General features: G+C 42.8%; 2 protein-coding genes across 4 annotated transcripts in view; one reads left to right on the forward strand and one right to left on the reverse strand.

Moving 5' to 3' along the window:
* Nucleotides 1–5997: 5997 nt before the first annotated feature.
* Nucleotides 5998–18924, reverse strand: Rad51ap1 (RAD51 associated protein 1). Of its 3 annotated transcripts, none has more exons than XM_021631743.2 (9): nt 18723–18924; nt 15417–15472; nt 14283–14421; nt 11421–11530; nt 11122–11205; nt 10532–10681; nt 9303–9455; nt 7605–7745; nt 5998–7003 (listed from the first exon to the last, which is right to left on the reverse strand). In XM_021631743.2, exons 1-9 carry the CDS (start codon nt 18737–18739, stop codon nt 6858–6860), a joined length of 996 nt encoding a protein of 331 aa, XP_021487418.1. In that variant the 5' UTR covers nt 18740–18924; the 3' UTR covers nt 5998–6857. The 3 variants fall into 3 exon arrangements, with proteins under 3 accessions (XP_021487418.1, XP_021487416.1, XP_021487417.1); XM_021631741.2 differs by having other exon boundaries at nt 9303–9461; nt 18723–18922; XM_021631742.2 differs by having other exon boundaries at nt 7605–7742; nt 9303–9461; nt 18723–18920.
* Nucleotides 18925–19195: 271 nt separating this feature from the next.
* Nucleotides 19196–24822, forward strand: part of C5H12orf4 (chromosome 5 C12orf4 homolog) — a 33050-nt gene continuing 27423 nt past the window's right edge. Inside the window, exons 1-3 of the mRNA XM_021631737.2 lie at nt 19196–19290; nt 21631–21825; nt 23428–23573. Coding sequence (XP_021487412.1) covers nt 21648–21825; nt 23428–23573 — 324 coding nt within the window. The 5' untranslated portion in view covers nt 19196–19290; nt 21631–21647. The remainder of the gene's footprint in view (nt 19291–21630; nt 21826–23427; nt 23574–24822) is intronic.

Raw genomic sequence — 24822 nt, forward strand, 5'->3', positions numbered from 1 at the left:
ACTGACATGATCACTCTGTGTTTTAAGACCATTTCATGGCAGTGCCATGGGGCACTGCTTGGAGGAACCTGGTTAGGAAGCCATTTCGTGAACTTATTGAGAAACAGAGGGGCTAAGCCAAGGTAGGGACAGAGGGAACATTTGGACTAGGAAATAAACTGAGAGATGGCTTTCAACTGGATGTAGCATTGGTCAGCTCTCAACACTGGGGAGAAATGAAGAAAGCTTCTCTTGTCAAGGCCCTGTACGACATCCTCCTTTGTCTACTTCACAAAGTGGAAAGTGGATGCTGCAAAATACATCATTCAAACAGCTGGGACTTTTTCTTCTCTTTCCCTTCCCTGGCAGATGAAGGTAGAGTCAGACCAATGCCTGCAGATGATGCTGAGGCACCTTGGAGCCGCATCAGCAAGCTGCCAAGAATCCAGTGAACCACTTGGTCTTCTCTCTGCTCCATTCCCTCATCTGTAAACAGATGAGACCAGACCAGATGAATTCTCAAGGCCCTTCTAGCAATTTTAATTCTAATCCTACAAAACACCGTCAGGCTGAACACACACACACACACATTGGAGTGCTGTGAATTATTCCTAATTTGTGGTCCTTGAACGATTCTGTGTTTACCACAGATTCTGTGTTTTCATTTATGCATTATCTGGCTTCTAACAATAACACTTAAGCCTGACTCAAAAACTTGCAAATGCTTTTTAAATCTTGAGAATATGTTGTGAGAGCTAGGGGTGCAGCTCAGTGGTAGAACACATTACAAGGTCCTAGGTGTCTATCGACATACAGAGCACAAAAATTGCAGTGGGTTGCAGAGGAAATGAATTTAAATTACTTAATATTTCCTTTACATTTTATTACAGGAATGATTAAAGATAATAAACAGCTCAGAGCTGGAGTGATGATCCTTATGAAAAATGAATCTAAAGTGAAGATTCACATTCTTTCACATACAGAACAGAATTCCTTCCCTCCCCACAATACTCTTTTTCCTTCTGGATTTAGCATCACTTTCCTATGTGAACTAGCTTTGTCATAACTTTAGTGTCACTTAATTTTCCTAGAAAGGTGTTTAAATTTTTGTCTGATCTTGATCCTGAGTCTTGTGGAACTATGCATGGTGAGCTGTCCTGTTGGTTTGTTTGTGATTTTAGTTCCTCATAAGGTTGAGCATGATGATGTGCCTCAGTTTAGATTAACTCATAAAAGAACTTAGACCATCAACGAAGCACTAACCACTGTGCTATATATGAAGGAAAAACAATAAAAAATGGATTCCATGGATTCCTTGTTATCAAGAAGTTTGGAATCTGGAAACCACAAAGATGTTGACATTATTGTTACTAAGTTCCTGTTGTGTGATATTTTAAACATATGCATCTATGTATAAGGGACACTGATGTCTAAAAGGAAAGCATGTCTCTTGAGGTTGCCTGTTGTCATTTCATTATTTTTACCACAGTCAACAGTGGCTTGATCTTTATGATCTTGAGGTTGTCTTTAGGGCAGATGTGGTGGTAGAATAGGGTTAAAGTGACAGATTTAGGGTTACAGCAGAATAGGGTTACAGTGACTCTCCTTGCATTTCTTCAAAAAGGAACATGATTGTCTAATGTACTTAAGTGACACCCCTGACAAAGAGAACTCAACTCTTCAGCCATTCTACATGAGTCCTTGAATCTGTCATGGTCCATTGACTTAATCATAAAGGCTGGAGGGTTTGGGAAACCCTTTCCTCTACGCCCTCATCTAGTACAAGAGCTTTTAATCTCCCAGACAATCACCTGCCAGTGCTGGAGTGTTCCTGAGACAGTGAGGTTTTCCCCAATAATCCACTTCATGTTCAGCTGTTAATTTACGTATGGAGGGTGCTTGTCAACTATTTGCGGGGAGGGTAATTGATATTGCACAAGATATCCTTTCCACTGCTCCTTGCTATCTTCAGAAAAGCACAAAGAACAAATTTATCCTACTTTCTGTTCAAGAATTCTTGAGTTTTCAGAACATAGAAAACTTAGATTTTTTTCCTCTATGCCTACTCCACCCCGGGCACCCTGTGGGGGATGGGGATTTTGCCCAAATGTCTCCTCCCATGATAGAGCATACCACACAAATAACAGGTTGATATTGCACTGTAGTTATTTTACTCTGTTTTCTCCTTTTTCAGTGATCTCTCCTTATGTGGCTACCATTTCCAGTAGTGTTGTGTTCTTGTCATCACTAGGTCAGCCAATGTCTGTTAGATCCCTTTAATGGTCCTAGTGATTTGACGAATACAGCCCACACTAGCCTTTTTTGCCTTTTTAGCTGGTCACAACAAACTTTCACAGGGTAAGGGTCAGCTTAAACCATAATTCACTGCCCCAGAATCCTCCACATTTGAGAATCATGCCCTTAACTCAGGAAATATGGAGTTGGAGAGGGCAAAGTCAGAGGAATGGTTGGCATACTGTGAGATAGGCCTTCAGGCTTCCATTTTCTTGGGTAAAGACTGACATAAAGAAGGCTTAAATCCCAGAACCAGTAAGGCATGGCTGAGAATCTCACTCTGTAGCCCAGGCTGGTCCAACACTTGCTGTGTTGCTGTGTTGACCAGGCTGGTCTCAAACTTAACACCCGTCCCCCTGCTTCTCAGCCTCTTGACTCTGAGATTACAGGCACGGGCCATGTCTGAAGATTCCTTAGAATTCCACCACCCCTTTCTCAGCCTAATTCAAGACAAAGGAGTTGAATATGAAAACATGAGATGTTTCCAGTTTTGAATCCTACATCCAAAGTGTCAGTTAAGATGAAGCTGATTTAAACAAAACAAACAAAAACGTATCTGAAAGAATAAAGTTTCCTAAGCGCCATGTGACCTGATATTTCTGACTGTAAATGCTCAGAGGGTGTGTAACCACCACCTTTAAAATAAACAATATAGCCAGTATTGGGGATTTTCCTGCAGTGCAGGCAAGCACCAGTGAGGAAAGTTGACCTCGACACATGATACGCCCACTTCCTCAGGACAGTCTTGTGTGCAAAGGGCTGAGCTGTGTGTTTTTGCCTGTTCTCTGTCTGTGGTGTGAGCGAGGAGTGAGTGAGTGTGTGTGTGTTTATGTGTGCGTGAGACAATGACACCCATGTGCAGTGGCAGTGACAACGTGGAGAAAGAAAGGCTTCATGCCCCACGTTGCAGGAATCAGGACCCCACCGCCTCCCTTCCAGCGCTCAGTTGGAGTCCCTAACACACAGTTTCATCAGTAGGAGAGTCAGATGCCCATGGGTGCTTAGCTGGTAAGGCCTAAAATTGCTCTCCTTCGCGCACCCGGCCCAGCCCTTGCTCGTACTTCCCTTCCCCCTCTCCACTTGCCCCATGAGGACCCAGCCCTAGGTGGCCCAGGGTTTGCGCCCATCACAAGCCTCTTCTCCCTGGTGCTTACTCTGTCCCGGTGAGGGCAGGAAGTGGGAGGAGCAGCAGCATCGGGCTGTCACAGACAGGTACGCTGCAGAGGTTTAGGAGGAGCCCTCAGCCCAGCGCATGGAGGGCCACACCCTCCCCCCGTTGCCGTAGAAACGGCTCAAGCCCTTTTTGTGACTCTGAGATGAATAGGCTTAGCCCAGTCAAGGCCCAAGCCATCTTTCACAGAAGCCAAAAGAACAAAGCTCTCCCAACCTCATTTTCTCTTGCCCCAGTTCACGGATAAGCCAAGGTATGAACGAAATTCCAGAACTCCAAGATTGAAGTTGGTTGGATCGCCCAGGCTGGAAAATTTCCAAGCCCCTTCAGAAACAGTACGTGGAAGCAGACAAAAGCCTTGTGAGCATTTAGTCTCTACCAAGTTTCGGAAAGTACCATATGGAATTATAAGTGACAGTAGCTTGTCTTGAAGGGCTCTGTTGCAAGGAGGGGACTCACTGAGAAGCGGAGTTGAGTGTTCAAGTCCTTAGCCATTTAGCAAGCAAGTACCTGAGGCAGTCAGTGAAGAACAGTCTGCAGTGTATTTGTGGGCTGTAAGCAGGGGGCTGTTCATGCTGACTCGATTATCGCGGAGTTTCCCTGGGTAGCCCCGGTTGGCCTGGAACTCACTGTGAAGAGCAGGCTGACCTTGAACTGGTGCTGATGCGCCCTCCTCTACTGGGATTAGAGGCGTGCGCCTCCACATCCTGTTCGTGGCTGGTTTTATTTGGGGGATGCTGCGTCAGTAACGTTATGAATAAGCAAGGGAGGGAGTGAAGAGTGACATGTGAGAGGAAGAACGGGGCAGACGGAAGAGCATCTTTGGGAAATCGGACCCGTGCCCGGATGTGAAGGTGAGTGTACTTGGAAACCTGGAGCCGCACTTGGGCACCTGTGCCGACAGGGAGGCGTGGGGGCGGGGGGGGGGGGGGGAAGGGAGGGAGGGAGGGGGCAGAGGGGCAGGTAACTAACAGAAAGCTGTGTTCGCTACTGTTCTTGTCACCGCAGCAAGGAAATAAAGCCAGCACACACACACTGGAATCTTATTCAGCACTAAAGAAAAAGGAGATCGCGCAATATGAAGGACAATGGATGGAGCTGGAAAACTACTTTAAAGAAGGGAGCTCAAAGAGCATGTTTTCTCATGAGGATCCAAGCTTCGGTTACAGTAAATATATGTATCCAGTAGGGAGAGAAAATATGGGTGAAGACCAGGAAAGTAAGAGGCCCATGAGATTGAAAGAACGAAAGAAAAAGAGAAAGAAAGAAAGAAAGAAAGAAAGAGAAAAGGAGTGAAGATGACAGAATAAAGGGGGTGAGCAGAGTGTAGCCAGGGAGAACAGAGAAAAAAAGGAGAAAAGAGCAACTGCAACAAAATATGAACAAAACCCACCTATGGAAACTTATCACTCTGTAAGCTTATTTAAAAAGTAAAACAAATTAATGGGAGGGGAAAAAACGGCAGGCAGGCCACAGGGCTTGGAGAGAGGTAGAGCGGTGCTCCTGAATCCATAGGTCGCAACCCCTGTGGGGTCAAACAACCCTTTCAATGAGGCCTCCGAAGACCATCGGAAAGCGGATACTTACGTTACAATTCATTACAGCAGCAAAATTACAGTTGTGAAGTAATACAAATAACTTTATGGTTAGGGGTCACCACAACACGAAGAACTGCCCTGAAGGATCACAGCGTTAGAGGAGCTGAGAACCACTCATCTAGAGACTGAGCAGATCATCAATGGATAAAGCAACAGGTCCTGTCTGACAAGCAAGATGTAGACTAAAGCAGACGTGATACTGTGGCAAGCGGGTAACATAACAGAAGATGAAAAAGCTGCAGTGGGCAGGGAGGTGCTTGCCTCGTGAGCCAAAGGAGTCAACTGTTTTCAGGGTGTGATGATTGGGGTGGGTAAGACTGGACAAAGAAAAGGTAAGACCACGGTTGGCAGCTGGTGGTTATTAATGCTTGTAGCCAGGCCAGTTTAAACTTCCTTTGGGGAAAATTTTTATTTAGTGTGTATCTGAGTATGTATGTGTGTATGTATGTATGTATGTACGTATGTTTGTGTGTGTATGTACCACTGGAATGCAGGTGCCCACGCAGTCCTGAAGAGGGTGTTAGAGCTGATGAAGCTGGCGTTATAGGCAGTTTTAGGCCACTGGGTGTGGGTGCTGAAAGTCAAGCCAGAGTCCTCTGCAAAAGCAGCAAGTGCTCTTAGGCACGGACTGAGCTGTCTCTCCAGCCTCTGAGGGAACTTTAAAATAGAAAGATACTGATAGTGTGGCTCACAAGAAAAAGCACGTCCCTACAGTGACTATTTAGTATCAGTTAACAATGGTTATTGCTCAAAGCACACAAGTTAACTAGGAGGGTGTGGAGGTACACATGAGGGAGTCTATGGCAGGAGGATCTTGAGTTCAAGGACATGTGGGCTACAGAGAAAGCCTTGTCTCAAAACTGAGAACTAAAGTCACATAGGATGGATGGTGGAGCAGGTAAGGTAGAGATTGATAGTGTATGCATATATACAGAAGAAAATGTACAAAAGCAATGTGCAAATGCTCACTTTAATCATAATTCAAAACTACTTCTCATGGTAACAGATGTTTCAAATGCGAGGCATTACATTTTATGATAAACTAATTTTTTTTATTAAATAGTGATCAAAAATAGGTTTATATTCTCAACATAAAAAGAATTACTTTTATTGACAATATCTAAGCTTCTTGAAAAGCTGAATTAGCTAATATGACAGGGTGACGAGCTGACAGGCAGTCTGTCACACTCTGGCTTCATGTAAAGTGATGAAGACACCGCTTCTCCTTGCTTATGCTGACCACAGAAGACTTCTTTTCCTAATCTACAGACACAGGTGGATACATGGTATCAAAGAACACATTTTTAAATCTTTTCACTGTTATTAAAAGTTTTAACAATGAAAAGTCCAAAAACTGTTATTAAATTCTATCTGCTGTACAAGAACCAGCTCTTCCCATATTGCAGTAATCATTTTAATATGTACAAGAGCAGAATTCTCACTAAAATGGCCTACAGAGAGACAGCAAGCTTATAGTAAACCTAAAGAAACACAGTGATGGGGAAAATTTCAGCAATGCCTCCTGAAGGAGCCCAGGCTGCCCAACCCTTGCCAGACAGAGCCGGGAGTCATACATAACTACAGACATGCTGCAGAGCCCCCAGGGACGACTTTTAGAATGTAAGAAAACACAACACGTTCTTCAGGAGTGGCACAAGGGCTCCCGAGAGCCCTTTGCTAAAGGACAGAGGGGCTTTGATGAGGCTGGAATCACAAAACAGGCCGAGGTCCTTCATGTGACCTGTTAAAGGTCCTCCACGTGCTGAATACGACAACCTGCTTACAGGGCTGAGGGTCCTGACGGTCCTTTCCTGCTACCGCACTTGGCTGCTTGCGGCACTTGGGTGCAAATGCTTAACTGGTGCTAGTCGGGAGAGGCCCAGGCGTAGGCTGTGGCTTGGGGACTTGGTGGGGGCTCCTGCCAGTGCACTGCTGCTGGAGCTTCTAATCCCGGAGGCGGCTGCAAGAGAACACAAAGGCGGACAAGAGGTTAGGTATTGCCCGGCTCTGCAGAGCCCATCAACACTGTACCAGATCAGAAGAAAAACCCACACTGACACTCAGGACAAGTGCAGGGCAGGCTGAGCACTGTAATCTGAAACCCCAACTTCAACAGTTTTTAAGTCTTCAACTTTTCCGGTTGTGGAGCAAAACAAAGCATGTTAAAGTCAAGGACAAGGCTGCCAAGGCTCAAGTGTGCCTAGGCCTGAGGAATCTGTGAAACTGTGGAGGTCGGCAGGTCTTGAGGCTAAACTCTGCTGCGAGTAAAAAAAAAAAAAAAATTAATGTTCCTTGACTCTGTGATAGTCAGGAATGTGTCCAAGGATTTTTGAAATAAGAATGTCTCCATTTACAGCAGTTTTATTTATAGCAATGAAAGCAAATCATACATAACCTTGATGCCCAATAAGGAAATGGTAAAGACAATAAAGTGAAGCACTAAAAACAATAATCTGGAAGAATGTGAAATAACACGAGAACTGCTCACACATAACTCCTGTAGGAAAGAGCTACCAACAGCAGCTTTCTAAGCTCGTGGCCTTGAGAGCAAGTTATCATACCTGGTGGGACCCACTTGGGTCTCCTGCCTTCAGATGAAGGGCTGCACATGTTTGCTGGTTTCCTAGTGGCCTCTGAAGAAAGACCAACAGCCTGGGGCAAAGATGGAGATATTGACTTGCTGGAAGCTGGAGCTGGGTCTGCTGATGTCACGTTTTTGGAAAACAAAAAACAACTGTCATACGGGAAGATAACTTCCAAGTCTGAAATGATGATGTCTCATGCATTCCGAAAACTTCAAAAGGCAAAGATTACAAATTTGAAAACAACATGTACTGCTCAGGTGAGGTCGTACCTGCCTGAAATCCAGCACTCCACAGGCTAAGGGAGGAAGGTCTCAAATTCAAAGCCGGCCCAGGCTACAAAGTGAGGTGGTCACAAAAGACACACAGAACTTACAGCAAGCCTAAGGACCACGGCTGTGAATGAGCATTTCTGTGCCAGGCAGTGTTCAAGACATGAATTTCACCCTTTATGACAACTCCCACCTCAGGATCACTGCCCCACTATCAGCTAAGAGAACAGAGAGGTTAAGTAATCTGCCTGTAGTTTGACAGCTGTTGTTGGAGCCCAGATCAGAAACCACCTTTAGAGCATTTTACAAATAGTGCCCCTTCTGCGTGTGTCAGGAATAGTCCCCAGGGTTATCAAGAACACAGGCGTGAGCATCCTGCTCTCAAGAAACTTACTGTCCTACACTGCACGTCAGTGCGAGGACAGCAAAGTGAAGAGCTGTATCTACTGCCATGTGCTGAGATTCTAGCAATGCACAGTAGGAAAGGACCTTAGAACCTCATGTGTGTTTAGGAGGCGTAGAGGAAGATGATTATGGGCTGACCCAAATCATGGCCGAGGGGAAAGGTGAGTGGAGGGAAGTTTTCTGGCATAGACAGTAGAGCATGAAAAGCCAGAGCACAAGTTCCTTTACTGGTTTAGTAGGAATGGGAAGGAATACGAAGGGTGAGAAGGTGAGGAGTATAATTGGGGTTCTGTCATGTACCCACATACAGGCCATGTAAAGGAGTCTGCCTGTTTACAAATATAAGTTTTCTCAGGAGTGACCTCCATGTTAAAAACTTCTTACTGGGTCATACTGACATGTGCTAGAAGGCTGAAGCAGGAGGATTCAGAAACTAAGACAAAAAAATTGTTATAAATTAATAAATTTTGTTACTAAAAGCTGTACTTTGTAATAACCTTATAAAATATAGGCTCAAAATAGTCTAACTTTTGAGCATCCATGTCCAAGTTGTCACAAATTCTCAGTGTAAAACTGACACTAAGCATGTTGCAAATGGGTCCACAAAACAGAGACTAGGCCATGGAGGAAAGCAAGGATGCAAACTCACACAGGCCTCACTGTTTAAACATGCAGACAGCATGGTCCAGCCTCTACCTGGGATTAAGCTGTGGGCCCCCCTGATGAGTACAGATTCCAGCATATACTGAGATGTTCTGAACATCAGTGTTCTGATGGTAAGATGCAGGTGCGGGGTGTTTGCAGGGATGGCTACATGCTAACAGGAGTCCATACTTAGTGTTCTTGTGGCCACCAGGCTCAGCATTCTCAGCTTCTCTCCCTACCCAGAATTCCTTTTAACTAGAAATGAACACTGCCAAAATATTACAGAAGACAAAGGTGAAGATCCAGAAATAACAACCCTGACTCTATCAAATGACAAGACTGGGAGCAGGCTTACCTGATGCCTCACATTTGGGCTTTGGGTTTTTTTCTTTCTTTTCCACCGCAGGTTTTTTCTGCATTACTTTCTTCTTTGTTTTTTTCACTTTACTTTTTCTCACAGCACAGTCCTCATCACTTTCTTCATTATCATCAAACTCAGAATCACTTTCTGAATCTCCAAGTAAAACAAAATGACAAATTCCGTCTTGGTTCTAGAAAGTGAGACTTCTGTTGCCTCATCTGCAATGCCTCAGTCACTAAGCATGCTCTTGCCTCTACAGAAGCATGGTTTCTGACCTCAAATGCCAGCCTCTGCTAACCTGAAATAGCACCTCTCCCCTCATTCCCACCAGCCTTTTATAGACAGTGAAGGCCTACCCATACTTCTTTCTTCTTTGTGGTGCTTTACTTTCCTAGAGCTCAGACCCTGGAATCCACACTTGCCAGACAAGCATGCTACCACTGAGCTGCCCGAGGCCCTTCGGTGTGCATGCCATCACTCTAAAACATACTATGCATCTGTTTACTGTCTGAGACCCCTCATTAGCACTTGAATTGTTTCACTCGTTAGTATCTCCCTAGTACCTAGACTATAGTGTACATAAGCATCAAATATTTGTCCAGTAAGTGATAAACAGGTCCGTTATTTGCTGGAAGCATGTTAAAATCTAAAACACTGTATCTGATTGGTATTAATGTACACACTTAGTCTTTTAAATTCTTGACACATTACAATGTTATCAAGGTTGCCATAATTTTCCTTTGCCCTAATCTCTATTAAGTCTGAAAACAACTGATAATAATTTAATACCACTTGCAATTCAAAATATTTCATATGATTCTACTAGTTATAGAAAAAGCTGAAACCTGTTAGAACAGGTCAAGAGTTGGTCCACAGGTAGTGGTAGCCCAGCCTGCCTCTTTAGGCTTTGTTTTCCCCAAAGCCAGGTCAGTGCCTGGGTCCTGCAGTATTAGTCTTTCCCACTGTTCAGGCATTTCCTTCAGAAAGTCAGAATTGTGACTTCATCCCTTTGGTTTTTCTAATGCTGTTTGCTTGGCCAGCCATGGCTTAAAGGTTACCCCTAGACACGGTTTCTCTCTCTATGGCCAAGTTCCGTTTAACTGTTCTACGAGTTCTCAAGTTTACGACCTTCAAAAGCTCAACACGATGCTTTGCATACATCCTGGTCTCCAAGAAGTTTTTACTGAATTCCCACAGAATTACCCTGAAGCAGGCTGACTCACCAGTTGCAGTGTCTGGCTCAGTGTCATTCGCACTGCTGCCATCGCTGCCTTCCGAAAGCACCCCCCTCCTCCGAGCCTCAGCGTCTGATGTTGCTTTTCTCTCTCCTCCAACACCGCCGGCATCCCCCTCCTCCGTGATCTTATCCAAATCTGGAGACATGAACATCAGTGAGAGCTCTGGGAAAGACTCTATGACCGCTGTTGCCTTTCTCTGCTGGCAATGACACTACCCGAGCCATGCTGGGACCAAGTCTGTCAGTCTCCCAGGAACAGACTCTGGTTTTAAGGGTAAGTCTGAGATCCTAACGAGCTGTTGCCAAAGAACTTTCCAGACGGTCCTGGACAGATGAAGCCCTTTCTTAAGTGGTCACCTACTGTGGAAGGGAGGGCCTGAGAAGTCATGACTGTCCCGTAGGGAACAAAGTAGGTCTGCAGTGAGAGAACAAGACTAAACCATAAAGAAGGGCTAGGAGATAGTGAGAACCTTGGGACATGGGAAGACTTTGTTCTAGCTACGGGTGTAGAAACTTGAACAAGTTAGGAGAATAGCACTGCGAATGAAAAGAACTGTTGTTAATACCAAAACTTACCTAAATCATCACTGGCTACACTGCAGTTAGAAACACGAGATTTCTCCGTTATTTCTGTTTTCCTATCACCTTGTATGTCAGTGCCTAACACAGGAAGTAAGGGAAGAACTTCAGATGCATCCTAATCAGTCAGGGTCTAAAAAACAAGATGACACTGGCACAGCTAAATGAATTAAATTCAGGAGTGCCCTCTACCATCAAACTGCATTCTTTCTTCTGTGAAGGCCTACCTTAAAAATGATTAGAAATATATTAAGAAGCTTTTAAAGACAAACACACAACACAGGAAATAGAGTTACTTTTCTCTTGAGACTTCTTCACTTCGTTGCTGAGTGTTGGAAGTTCCTTCACGGATAAAGCCAGAGCAACTTCTAGGCCTCGCTGGAAGACCTTGTCATCTAAAGCCACCCTAAAACAGATTCATGAATAAAAATGGGGTTTTAATAACAATTTGAGCACTAACACCACTAACTCTAAAGAGCAAAGTTTCAGATTTCCCCGTATTTGTACATAAGAGCATTTACCTTCCAAACATGTTCCTAAAGCAACCTTGGCCGACTGAGACTCCTAACTGCAGCAAAGCCATGTTGGATACAGTGTAGTGTGGCAGGAGTAGCCTGCACCTCTGCTGGCTACTGCTCCTGTAACTGTCCTTTCTCTTCACCAGCAGCTCTGCCCATGAAGCTCTGCTTTAACCTAAGACAGACTCCCTCCCGCCCAGAGATCTCTTGATCTTATTTGTTGCTGTGGCAGATATAACTCTCACAATAAATGTATTTTCACCTCTGTCCCTCCCACTCTAGATTTCAACAAAGATTTCACTACATACTATGTAAAGACACCATTCCTGATTGGAATAATAAAAGTATTCTCAAGGAGTTTTCAATGTGAATTAGGAAGGTGGGGAAATAATAGCAACAATTACCCCAAAAGAGGTAGATTGCAATGCCTTCCTGCTCACATTGACCAATAGTTGTGACGATTATAACAGGAAAACGTAAGCAAAGATGAAGAAAAATAACAAAAGGGAAGAAAACTGAAATGTACCTTGAAGAATTACTTTTTAACTAAGTTTTACTGGTGGGAATAAATATGGTCTCAATAATTATATGTATAAAACTATCAAAAAATTTTAAATTTTATTAAGATATAATTCAATGAATTATAAAATAATTTCCTCCTCTTCTTCCTTGAGATGGGGCATCATGTACCTAAATTGCTCCCAAAACTCACTACGCATGCAGCAAAGGATAACCTTGAACTTCTGTGACTGAATAAAACCCAAGAATTCTTGCACAGAAAGCAAGTACTCTACCACCTAAGCTACATCCATAGCCCATAAAACCTATCCTTTTAAAGTAGATAATTCAGCAGCCTCTAGTATCTTCACAGTAGAGGATCACTGCTATCTAATTTTAGAAATTTATTTGACTAGCCATAGTTATCAGCAGTTATTCCTGGTTACCCTGTGCTGGCTGGTTTTATGTCAACTTGACACGTTAGAGTCATCTTGGGAGACGGAACCTTAATTGAGAAAATTAAGAAAAATCTGCCTCTAACAGATTGACCTCTGAGTAAGCCTGTGGTACATTTTCTTCATTGAAGTGGGAGGCCAGCTCATTGTGGGAGGCGTCATCCCTGGGCTGGTAATCCTGGGTACTACAAGAAAGCAAGCTGAGCAACTCACAAAGAGCAAGCCAATAAGCAGCACTCCTCCATGGCCTCTGCATCGGCTCCAGGTTCTTATCCTAACTTTCTAGTGATGGACTGTGTTGAATAACTACAAGCTGAAACCCTCGCATCCCCATGCTGCTTTTGGCCATGGCGTTTTGTCATGGCAGCTGAAACACTTAACTGGGACATCATCACTCTCCTCTTAGTCCCAAACAACCAGTAGTTCATTTTCTGTCTGCGTGCATTACTTTAGTCCAGACATTTCATACAAAAGGAATATTAGGTAACGTGTTTTTCTGTCTGGTGTAGAAAGCACGACTTTTTTGCAGGCTCATTCACATTACAGCATGTATCTGTAGTTCACTTTTTGTGAGTAATAGTCCATGAAAGAGGACACATTTTTAACCAATCGTTGGTTGACAGATATCCAGTTGCTTTCCTATTAATACTATCAACACTGCTATAAACATTGACATGAAGTGGACATATTTTCAGTTTCCTTGGGTATTACTGAAGCCACCCACAGAACAGTCCCATGTTTAACATGAAAACTGCTAATCTGTTTTCTTGGATACCTGCACCATTTTACAATCTCACTATCAATGTCTGATGGTTCCGGTTTTGCCAGTTTCATTACCACCTATTAACATCACCTAGTAGGTGAGAATAATTATCACAGCATGTTTCCCTGAGAGCTAATGATGCTATGCATCTTTTTATGTGTTTGCTAATTACTTCTGTACCTTTGGAGAAATACTTATTCAAATATTTTGTACACTGAAATTAGACCGTCAGACTTTCACTGTAGAGCTAAAGTATTCTTTATGTACTTTGAATGCAATTTACTTAAGCTGTTTCTGCAAATATTGTTTTCCACTTATGGGTTATGCTTATCTTATATTTAAAACCGCACCCATGACATTTAAAAATAGAAACATAACATGCTATGTTTCTCAGTGCTGATTAGCTTTTCACAGAGGAATTCAAGGCAGTAAAACATTAACCATCCCCTGCCCATTCTTTCTGAACTACAATTTTTGGGTTCTTGGGATTGCCTTCTCCCTCTTGGTACCAACTGATGAGAAGTCAGGATTATTCTATATACTGTGGGGCCTTCTCTTTGTTGGACAAATCACAGCAGGATAGAGAGAAAATACCTTTTCTCTACAGGGGAAAAAATGGCGTAAAGCCTTTTAAAGCTGCCCTTATATTTGCCCTGACTTTTAACAAAGTAGCTTTGTGAGATCTGAAGCAGAAGACATAGGTACAGGTAAGACATAGTAACATTACTATTTAAACAGGTTTTTGCTTTTATGTTTGTGAAATTTTTTCTCAGGGCAGAAAGTCGGAAAGCACTTAACAGCACTCCCCTGTGCTTCAAATAGCATCCACCACATCAAATCCCCCATTTAAACTGAGATTTTGAAGCCTTGTATCCTTAAATGAACAAATCTGATGCCACATGTTTTCTGGGTCTTACCTCTCACCTTTTTTTAGGGGGTTTTGTTGGTAAGATGTCTTCCTTTTGGAGATTCTTCAAGTTAGGTTTTGGTTTGTCTTGCTTTAAGTCCTTTGGCACTGTTTTGGATTTTTTGTTTATAGGCATGGTTGCAGAAATAAAATCATCTATTTTTGTATAAATTAAAAAAAATAAAATTATTTTCTTGGCAGCTAAAATTCATTAAAGTATATCCACGTTTTATATATAATCAAGTTTAATTACTATATCATGAAACTCAATCAAGGCAATCTGTCTCTAGTTTCACTCACCCATTTCAAGATAAATGGTAGCCTGTTTTTTAGAATATTAATCGATCAAAACCAATCCGCTGAAAACTTACAAGGGTAAATTAGGACAGTACAATTTTACCTTACTAAGTGGGAGGAAATGATTTTTAACTAAACTTCACAGTGCAGCCCAGGATGTCTGTGAAGGGGTTTCCAGTAAAAATCAAGCCTAGGAAAACAGGAAGCACCACCTATGGCACTGTTGTTTTTTTTCAGGTTTTTCTGTCCTATAAATCCTCAAGACTCCCGTGGCACTTCCTGGGATACTAACAACTTTCTGCACATTCTAACCACCCAGTATCATGAACACAACTGGCAGTCTCTAAGAACCTGCTCACACACCTTTGACAGTAATAAGAAGCTAGAAGTTATCTGCTATACTATTTTTTCTCAAGTTGTAGATATACTGAGTGCAAAAGAGATTTCTCTGAATCAAGAAATCATTAAAGTATTTGATTTAAAGGAAACTATGGTGGTCTGGGAAGGAAATATAAAATGTACTTCTGAGATGAAACTATAGCTCAGTGGCAGAGGACTTACACAGCATGGTCAGTCCCCTGCCTCATCACCCGCAAACACACACACACACACACACACACACACACACACACACACAGGGAAAAAAATCCTACTACAAATGCATTGTAATCTAATGAAATGTTTCTCAAACTCTGATCAAAGTTCTAACAACAAAGACCAACATATAATCAATACAACAAAGCTTAAAACTTAGGCTTTCAGAGTTTAATTTTTCTATATCTAACTCATATATAGTGAACTTTGAGGAAATAAATTTCTCAATATGTTAAGGCAAAGTAAAGAGCTCTACTTACCATCAGAGTCGCTACCAGACTCCTCAAACTGTGAGTAATTGACTATTTTTTTATTTCTATAATTAAAACAAAAATTTTTTCATTAATATATTAATTTTTATTTAAAATTATTAACAGTCTTGAAGAAAGGAGAACATGTGTTTGGAATCTCTTAAAAGCACTTCAATCCAAAACAATATTTACACTTAACAAGAACTTGGCAGTATTTGAAAAGCCAAAACCATACCTAATAGACATAATGTGAAAAAGAAATTGATTCAGGAAACCCCGAAAGTGAAGAGAATATAAATCATTAGCGGAAACCCCAAAGTGAGGAGATTACAAATAATTCTCGAAGTCCTCCAAATTAAGAATACAAATCATTGTCAGTTAAAATTTGTGGTCTGTTTAGTAGCTACTGAGGATTTATAAACTCCTGTGTGCTCAGGCTTGGCTTACATTATAAAGACCTCTTCAATTTAACCATTAAAAAGAAAAATCTCTCAGAGCCGGAGCCATGGCTCAGTGGTTAAAGAGTGTGCCCTGCTCCTTCAGAGGACCTGGATCTGTTTCCTAGCACCCATGCCAGGCAGTCCACAACCACATGTCACTCCAGCTTCAGAATTAAACACCCTCTGGCTTCTTCCTCAGAAACTGAACTCACATGAGTATATCTATACAAACACACACACACACACACACACACACACTCCACCCTAAAAATAAATCTTTAAAAGGAATCTCTCTACAGTAACAAATAATGCTTTTTAGTGGGTTGAACACTGTTTGTCCTTACCATCTTTGTAGGAACTAAAGTAGGCAGAGAAAAAGAATACTCAATGTGAAAAGGTTAATTTCTTTCCTCTAGGAAAGAAATATAAAGCTGTCCAGTTTTCCCTTCTGTCATCTACTATGCCCCCATGCAAACAAGCTCATTTATCAGGTGCCTGTTCTTTCAAGCAAAAAAAAAAAAAAAAAAAAAAAAAAAAATGGAGTAAAGAGACTTGCTCAGCACATAATTCAGACTTGCAAGCGTGTTTCCTTGAGATAACAAACATTAAAAGGGAATGTTACTCTCCCACTCTTAAGAGTCTAAGAATTTGACAGCTACATAAAACATGAAAGCAGCATTAGAAATTCTGGGATTGAAAATTAGTAAATAAAACCAAAAGCCTACCAAAACATAGGTTAACTCAGGTAGCTATAACTCACATAGTCATTCTTACTGATTCATTGAACACAATTTACCTATTGTACTTTAAAAACTCAGTAGGGTGAGATATGCAGAAAACTATTACTTTTTTAAAAGTCCTTTTAAAGTTTTAATTACATGTATACGTGTGCTTGTGGGTAAATGCATATGAGTATGATATCTGTGAGGGCCAGAAGAGGGCACTGGGTTCCCTGGAGATGGAAGAGTTGTGAATTGTCTGAAGTATTTGGGAACCGAAGGTGGGTCCGCTGGAAGAGCAGCATAAACTCTTTTAAATATTGAGCCACCCCATAAATGCTTCTGTTTAAAATAAATAAATCTGAGTAGGTGGCAGTAGAAATGACAGGGGCTACTGCCACCACAGTTTGACATCACTGCCTCCATTTGTGTTTAGGTGCCAATGGCCCTATCACCACTGCAGTGTAGATGACAGAAAGGTGAAAACAAGTGCTTCTGTTTTACTATAGTAATGGGCCAGTGAGACTTGGTGGGGAAAGTTAATTGCTGTGCAACCCTGATAGCCTAACTTTCACTCTTGGAATCCATGAAAAGGTGGAAGGAGAGAAATGACTCCAAAGTTATCCACTGATTCAAGACATGGTATGTGTACTATCATTCTCACTCCTGTCATCCACACAAAAGAACAATTTATAAAAAAAAAAACAAAACAAAAAAACACAAAACAACAAAACGGAAACCACAGTCATGACCTCCCCGTCCCCTGAGGATTCAGGTCTTTGACTACTGCTATCCCATAACAGCATTACTTTTCACTAGCTGCATGCCTACTCCCTTCCAACTTTACCACGTAAGCAACAGAAAACCAGTCCTGCCTTCTATGCCTCATTATCTCAAACTTCCCCATCTTAGTTGACACAAAGATCACCCATTACGGGGCTCAGTCCACAGATATGGTCAACCCTGACTCTCTCGTTTCCTCACCTCACAGCCACCTGCTGGAAGCACCTAAACTCACCCGCTCCATCTGCACACTCACACTTTGTGCCAGATCTCACAAATGATAATCTTCAACTTTTTTTTTCTTTCCTGCTTCCACTCTGTCCACTATAATTCCCACTAAGGGAACCACCAACAGCCAGTGGCCTTTATAAAGTAAAATGAAAGTAACTCCTATCCACCTCTACAAAACCTAGTGATTCGCCTCTGGTCAATAATAAAATACAAACACCTAAGGCCAACAAAGGCCTAACCACTGCCATCCAACTATTTATCTGACATAATCCCCAACAACTCTAGCCCCATGCTTGCTACTGCCACACCTTCAATCCGTCTCTCATGGTGAAGCTTGGGGCCTTGGCTTCTGTTTCATCTACTGAGGGGGCCCTTATATTTTGCTTCGCTAACCCTCCCACTCAATTTAAAGTAAGGCTTTTCTCCTTCCTACTATGTTACATTGTGGTGTTTATCCCCCACCCCCCACCCCCAAACATCTTCCACTGGAGTGTAACCTCCACCTCTTAGTACAGTACAGGACTAACTGAATTCCGTATGTTTGTTTTTGTTTGATTTTGCAGAACTGGGGATTGAACCCGGGGTCTCTCCTATGCCGGGCAATCACTCCACCAATGAAGCCATAGCCTCAGCTATATTCAGTAATTCTACTAAATGGGTGGATGGCCTAGCATCCCAGCTGTCATCACGGAGAATAGATTCCAACCGTGTAATAGAACGCAGAGGGGAACTGGAGTCACACGACGGGTCAGAGTTTGAGCTTGCCGGGTGGTTCAGTTAAATGAGCCTTTCTGCTTGGGCTTGGGGACCATAAACTAAGGACGTCTGAGTTTTCGGCATGGGGGGTGGGGGTGGGGGAGAGCTGCAGTGCTGAACACATGATGGCCACATACGTGGTCGCTCCCTGTAACGTAAAGCGAGGTTCAAATGCTAACCTGCCAGGTCCCTCTGGAGTAGAGTGGGTCAGCGGGCAGCAGCTGCAAAGGCGGGCCGAGGCGGAAAGCAGGCTGCTACGCCGGCCGCTCTGAGCAGCGGGCGTCCCTCACCGGAGACCGGCAAAGAGCACCAGAGCCCGACCCCTCTTTCCATCATGTAGGACAGCGGCCTCCAGCGGCCTCCCTGCCCTGTCACCAACTACTCACCTGGTAGGGCGCACCATGGTGCCCCTCCACAGCTTACAGCTGCACCGTCCTGCAGATGGAGAGCAGCTCTGGCGGTTTCAATTCCCGCCCAAAACCAGACGTCTCCCTCCACGCCCCGATACTCCAGACCACCAATCATGGCTCGCCGGCCTAAGGCTGCGCCTGCGTGCTGAGACCTGCGAGCCTGCGCTCACACACCTTGGCCCTGGGCACGCCATTCCGGATCCTGTCCGCCCGGACCCAGTGTTTGTTTTGTTTATGCACTTTCGTCACCAGGCAGATGATTATTATTATTATTTTTTTTTTTTGCAGCGATTCTAAAATACAATATAAAAGTAGTAACACGCCTCCAGCTCTTAGAGCGACTCACTTAAAGATGAGCGGTATAAAGAGGCTCTTGGATTTGATATTTCCTTGGGGGTTGAGGGAAAAGAAACAGATGGTAACGAATCTGCCAAAGCGAATAAAACTGTAAAAATAAATAAATAAACAAGCAAGCAGTCACCTGACATACCGGGTTGGGTCTGCGTTGACAGCGCCAAGGGTGCCTTGGCTTCTGAGGAAAGAGGTGAGCTCGAGCCCACCACGAGGAAGCCCTGTCAGTGTGGAGTTCCCAGTGAGGGCACCTGGTACAGGTTAAAGAACCGGAGCAGGCCTCATGGGGCCTATCTAAAGTGCGGGAGTGCAGCTTGGCATTGACAGTTTTGTGGACAGCTGAGTTTGTAGGTTCGCATGTTGGTGCGGCAGTGGGGTGGGCACACCCAGAGAAGAATCCGGAGATGTAAACTGGGTTAGGATGAATTTTATTTGGAAAGCAATAGGCCCCACGAGCAAAAGAATAACATGAAGATGTGTGTTTATTGATCTTGTTTTGTTACATGCATATCATGGAGTTTGGGGGGTGTTTGTTTGTTTGTTTGTTTGTTTTCCGAGACAGTTTCTCGATGTACCCTTGGCTGTCCTGGACTCGCTTTGTGGACCAGGCTGGCCTCGAAGGCTCAGCGATCCGCCTGCCTCTGCCTCTCTGAGTGCTGGAATTAAAGGCGTGCGCCACCATGCCTGGTCATAATAATTCTTACTACTCTCTCCCTCAGCTTCTCATATCCCCCTCCGGTCCCTACGAAGTTCTCCAATCCCCGCATCCCTACCAGTCCCCTTTCCAGATATTCATGACTTTCGGTTTTGTGATGCATTGACTTAACCAGACCAGCTGTGTGAGCTGCAGCTACTATTTGGAGCCTGGTGGGGGAGCAGTGAATAGAGTCTCTCCACAGAAAACTGTTCATTAGTGAGGCATGAACCATGAATCTCTCCTCTGCGCCCTCCGCTGTTGATGGGCCCATTCTTATGCAGACCCAGTGCCGACTTCTGAAACTGGAGTGAGTTTATGGCTGCAATGGCAGTGTCTTGTCCAGAAGATGGCATTTTGTCGTCCTCCCTATCTGGTTCCTGTATTTTTTTCCACTCCCGCTTCTGCAGTGTTCTTTAAGCCTTCAAAGGGATAGTATAAATGTCATCCATCACTGGATCCATTACTGGAAAGAGACACTTCTCTGATTGAGCTGAGAGTAGCACTTGTTTGTGGGTATAAACATATGTATTTAGGAGATGGTTTAACACTGTCAATTTAACTGAACAGCAGTATTTAGGTTCCTCTTGGGGCCTATGATCTTCCTTGCCTTGGGTATTTAACCAGGATTACAGCACCAGGAAGAGATAATCAGAGCAAATTTGGTACCCTCATAACAGTACGCTAGTGCACAGGAGGGTACGCCTTACCTGAAGCTTACTACGGTTCACGGAGTCCACAGCTGGGTTAGACCGCTCCTGACATTTCTACCACAGCAGCCTGCAAGGTATCTTCCAGGACTAGAAAAGCTGCCAACAGAGAGGAAACTTCCAGCGGAGTTGCTGCTTGATTTTTTTTTTTTTTTAATCATCAACTGAGCTGTGCAGTGTCTTTAGCAATAGAGTTTATCATCTAGTTTTTGTGGATAACCAAGAATGATGACAAAAATCTGTATTGTTTTGGGGCTTCATATGTATATATAAATATATATACACGAACAATACAGATTCATATATATGTATATGAGAATATATATTTTTTTAACTAAAAAGAAAGATCACTATGATTTAGGTCCTAGCAATGGGAAGTCCAGTTAGGAGGCTGATGAATAGATCTTTAAGGGAAGTAGATTCCTAGTCCCTTTATTACATTTTCTTTTCTCTGAATAGTGTCCAGTTTGCCTCGTGGCCAGCATCCTATATGTTCCGTTCTATATATGCTACTTGGAGATCATTCTTATGTCCTCGTATTGTTTTCTAATCCCATCTCATGACCACAATGCCCGACATCTTCAGGCTACCACTGGCTCTCTGTTGTGTTTGGCTGCTTTACAAGTCCCATAAGCTCTATGCTTGTATCCCTCCCCCATCTCTTCCTAAGTTTCCTCTTGCCCTCATCTCTGTGCCTTCCGTTGTATTAAGTAATTTTTATTCCTGTCTAAGAATAAAAGTACTTTCTCAGCACATTGTTTCCCTTTAAAATAGCTTCAGTTTAAAAAAGAAAGGAAGAAGCACTTGACTTTTGTCACAAAGATTAATGTGCAGGAATAAGTGGAACAAACTAGAGAAGGCTGGCTGTGGTGGTGCGGACGCATAATCCCATCCCTTGGGGATGAGGTGTGCTGAGGCAGGAAGATCAAGTGTTGAGGTCAGCCTGACTATACAGTGAGTCCTAAGCCATCCTTGGCTACACAGCGAGACCCTGTCTCAAATAAAATGGAAGCAGAATAAAGGTTGGAGCAGTTCATTAAGAATGGCATGGGTACAGTCTCTGTAACAGGCTGTGCTTTAGAGGTGTTCAGTGGTCATCTGACTCGTGGCTTTTTTGTTCATTCTACAGAAATCCTGCTGAAGAATATGAAGAAAAACCGAGACAGACTCTGCAACAAGGAAAGAGAGTTTGTATACAAATTCAAGGTAGGAAATGAGCGCTTAGAGCTGAGAGTGCCCCTCAAGTTTCCTGTGGACGAGAATGCCAGCCACTTGCATGGCCGTCTGATGCTGCTGCACAATTTGCCCTGCTTCATAGAGAACGGTGAGGACTGATTTTCTTGTGGTTTTCTCTAGTCTCTGTCATTAGAAATTTCTTGGTAGGACGCAGGTTCTTGAACTTGGGATGTGACCCATGGGATTGCACAACTCAAGGTTAGGATCATGTAAACTTATGGCAACAGGAAAAGGTTTTCAGCACGAGTGACCAAAAATTAATTCAAAGTCAGTGACATGGTAGGTGCAGGGTTCAGGCAGAACATGCACTTTGTACTGCTCATGCTGCCAGGCTGCTGTGCACGCTCAGTGAGTGCTGCCCAAAGCCTCCTGGCTCAGAGGTCCTTTCTTAGATGACTGACTGACTTGTGTCAAGTTGGCAAACAAAACAAAAACAACAACAAAACCCAGGAACCTTTGTCTCTGAGTCATGTTAAACTTTCTGTAGTGAAAGGATCTGTGACTATAAAAGATTTAAGAAACCCTGTAGCCCTGTCTAGAATATCAACCCCAAGAGCAATAGAAGTGAGAAACATTAATTAAGCTTCCAAGAAGAAAAACTGTTCCCCAGAAGTTTTGAAACTTTTGTTTATACTATAGTTGTTTATAAAGTAACTTAGCATCTGCATTAAATGGCATAATAATAAATTAGCTGCAGCACTTAAGCTCTGAGTTTGGATGCTGGATTCACCAGGGGTCTCAGCATCCCCTACATGGTGGAGAGTCGGCACTAAATTATTCTCTCTTTTCATTTGCTCATTGGTTTTTGAGGTGTCAGGGAACAGAAGGAGCACTTTACCTTTGCCTGACTTCGTTCATAGTCATCTGCTTTAAGTTATTTTGAAAGGGCCACGTTCGTTTTCACAAACTGAGGGGACTTGGATTATTGTTGGAACAGGGACTATGAATGAAGCTGTGTGAGGAGATTTCTGAGATCTTGTGAGAAAACTCCAACTGTGACCTCAGTTTTTTCAAATATGAAATTGTTCTTGGAGTGTGGTTTTGTGTTCCTCCCAGGGGTAGATGGATAGGAGTGAGTGCACTCCAGCTGCTGTTATTCATGTGCCTCTATGGTAAAGTATCTTTTTGCCATATGTGGCTTGTCCTTGAGATTATATATTTAGGTGACTCTTCCTAACCCTCAGAGCATAAATTGTCTGTTGCTCTGAATAAAGTTGGCTATTGCATGTGACTTTAGTCCACTTTCTTTTTAGGCCCCGTTCTCCCAGGTTCATGCCACCAACTATAAACAGGTTATAAGGGAAAATAGAAGCATTCTAGCACTGTCATATTGTATAAATCAGGAATCAGGACACAGAAAGGGCAAGTACTTACCTCATCGGTAGTTCTTAATACGTTGTCCCTTTCCAGACAAACAGATCACTGGGAACTTGTTAGAAATATGAATTCTACTTCTTAAAATTTTTAAAGATTCTGTATTTATTCATTTCGTTTATATGCCCCTCTGTGTGTGTACATATGCATACTGAGACACACATGTGACAGCCAGAAAGCAACTTTCAGGAGACTCAGCTCTCTCCTTCTACCTTGTGGGTCATATGGCTTAGAGGTAAAATCAGACTTCACATTGGGATGCTTCCCTGCTGTGTGTACATCTTGCTGAAAAGAGCATCCTTTGTCCCTCTTACAGACTTAAAAGAAGCTCTGAGCCGGTTTATAGAAGAAGAATCCCTCAGAGACCATGACAGAGATGCAGAAGCTTGCTTGGAGGCTGTTAAATCTGGTGAAATAGATCTGCACCAGCTGGCAAGTACATGGGCCAAAGCGTATGCTGAGGTAAGACAGAGGTCAGACTGTGTGCTTCAGGATCTTCCAGACTTTATGAAAATGTTTTAATTGTTGAAGTTACATGAAACAAAGTGCAGATTCCATTTATTTATTTATTTATTTATTTATTTATTTTGCAAACCAGTAATATGCAGCATATGCTCTTGCTTTTGTGTTTCTCTTCTATATCAATATGAGCTCCTAAGACAAAGATCTTCTATTACATTTTTATTTGGTGTGCTCATGTGCTTGTGTGTGTATGTGGTGTGTGTGTGTATGCACATGTGTGTTGCTCATGCCACCAAGTGCTTGTGGAAGTCAGAGGACAATTTAAGGAAACCATATCTTTCCTTCCACCACATAGGTCCCAATGAACTATTTCTTGGGCTCAAGACCAATTTTTACTTTTATTTTTTAATGAAACATGTCTGGAATAGTACTTCTAGAAACATGACGCTACTTTATCCTGCATATTCCTTGGAATGTGTTTACATCAAGGAATCGTTACTCTTTACCTGAAGGACCGATTGAGCTGATGTCTTGAATCTGTCAGACAGCCTCAGTCAGTGATCAAAGTTCACTTTCAGCTCTGGCTACTTCTGTTTTCTCTTCATTGTTGTTGTATAGTGTCATTATTTCATTGTAGGGTTGTGCAACTAGTATGCCTAGTTTCTAGAAGTCCAAGATGCCACACATATTATTATTATATTTACTAACCTATGAATCTATTTAGAATACATTTGTAACAATACAGTTTTTTTTCTGGTTATAGATTACTACATATAAATTGTATTTATTGTGCTGGATAGTTTTTTTAATTTATTTATTAATTATACCACATTCTGCCTGCATGTGTGTCTGCACACCAGATCTCATTATAGATAGTTGTGAAGAACAGCTAGTGTTCTTAACCTCTGAGCCATCTCTCCAGCCCCGATGCTGGATAATTCTATGTCAATTTGACACAAGCTAATGACATCATCTGAGAGGAGGGAACTTCAATTAAGAAAATACCTTCAGCTGGGTGAGGTGGTACACGCTTTTAATCCAAACACTAGGGAGGCAGAGGCAAGCAGATATCTGTGAGTTCAAGGCCAGACTGGTCTACAAAGTGAGTCCAGGACAGCCAGAGCAGTATTACACAGAGAAACCCTGTCTCAAAGAAACCATTTTAAAAAAGAAAGAAAGGGAAGGATGGAAGGGAGAGAGGAAGGAAGGGAGGGAGGGAGGGAAAGAAAGAAAGAAAGAAAGAAAGAAA

Source organism: Meriones unguiculatus, chromosome 5 (genome assembly GCF_030254825.1).
Source record: "Meriones unguiculatus strain TT.TT164.6M chromosome 5, Bangor_MerUng_6.1, whole genome shotgun sequence".
Taxonomy (NCBI): domain Eukaryota; kingdom Metazoa; phylum Chordata; class Mammalia; order Rodentia; family Muridae; genus Meriones; species Meriones unguiculatus.

What these genes read in the sequence shown, in the direction of transcription:
- Rad51ap1 (XM_021631741.2), bottom strand. An exon ending in GCCCAAATGTGAGGCATCAG is followed by an intron (nt 7,746 to 9,302) that starts GTAAGCCTGCTC and finishes ACGTGACATCAG; the next exon opens with CAGACCCAGCTCCAGCTTCC. An exon ending in ACCCAAGTGGGTCCCACCAG is followed by an intron (nt 7,004 to 7,604) that starts GTATGATAACTT and finishes GTTCTCTTGCAG; the next exon opens with CCGCCTCCGGGATTAGAAGC.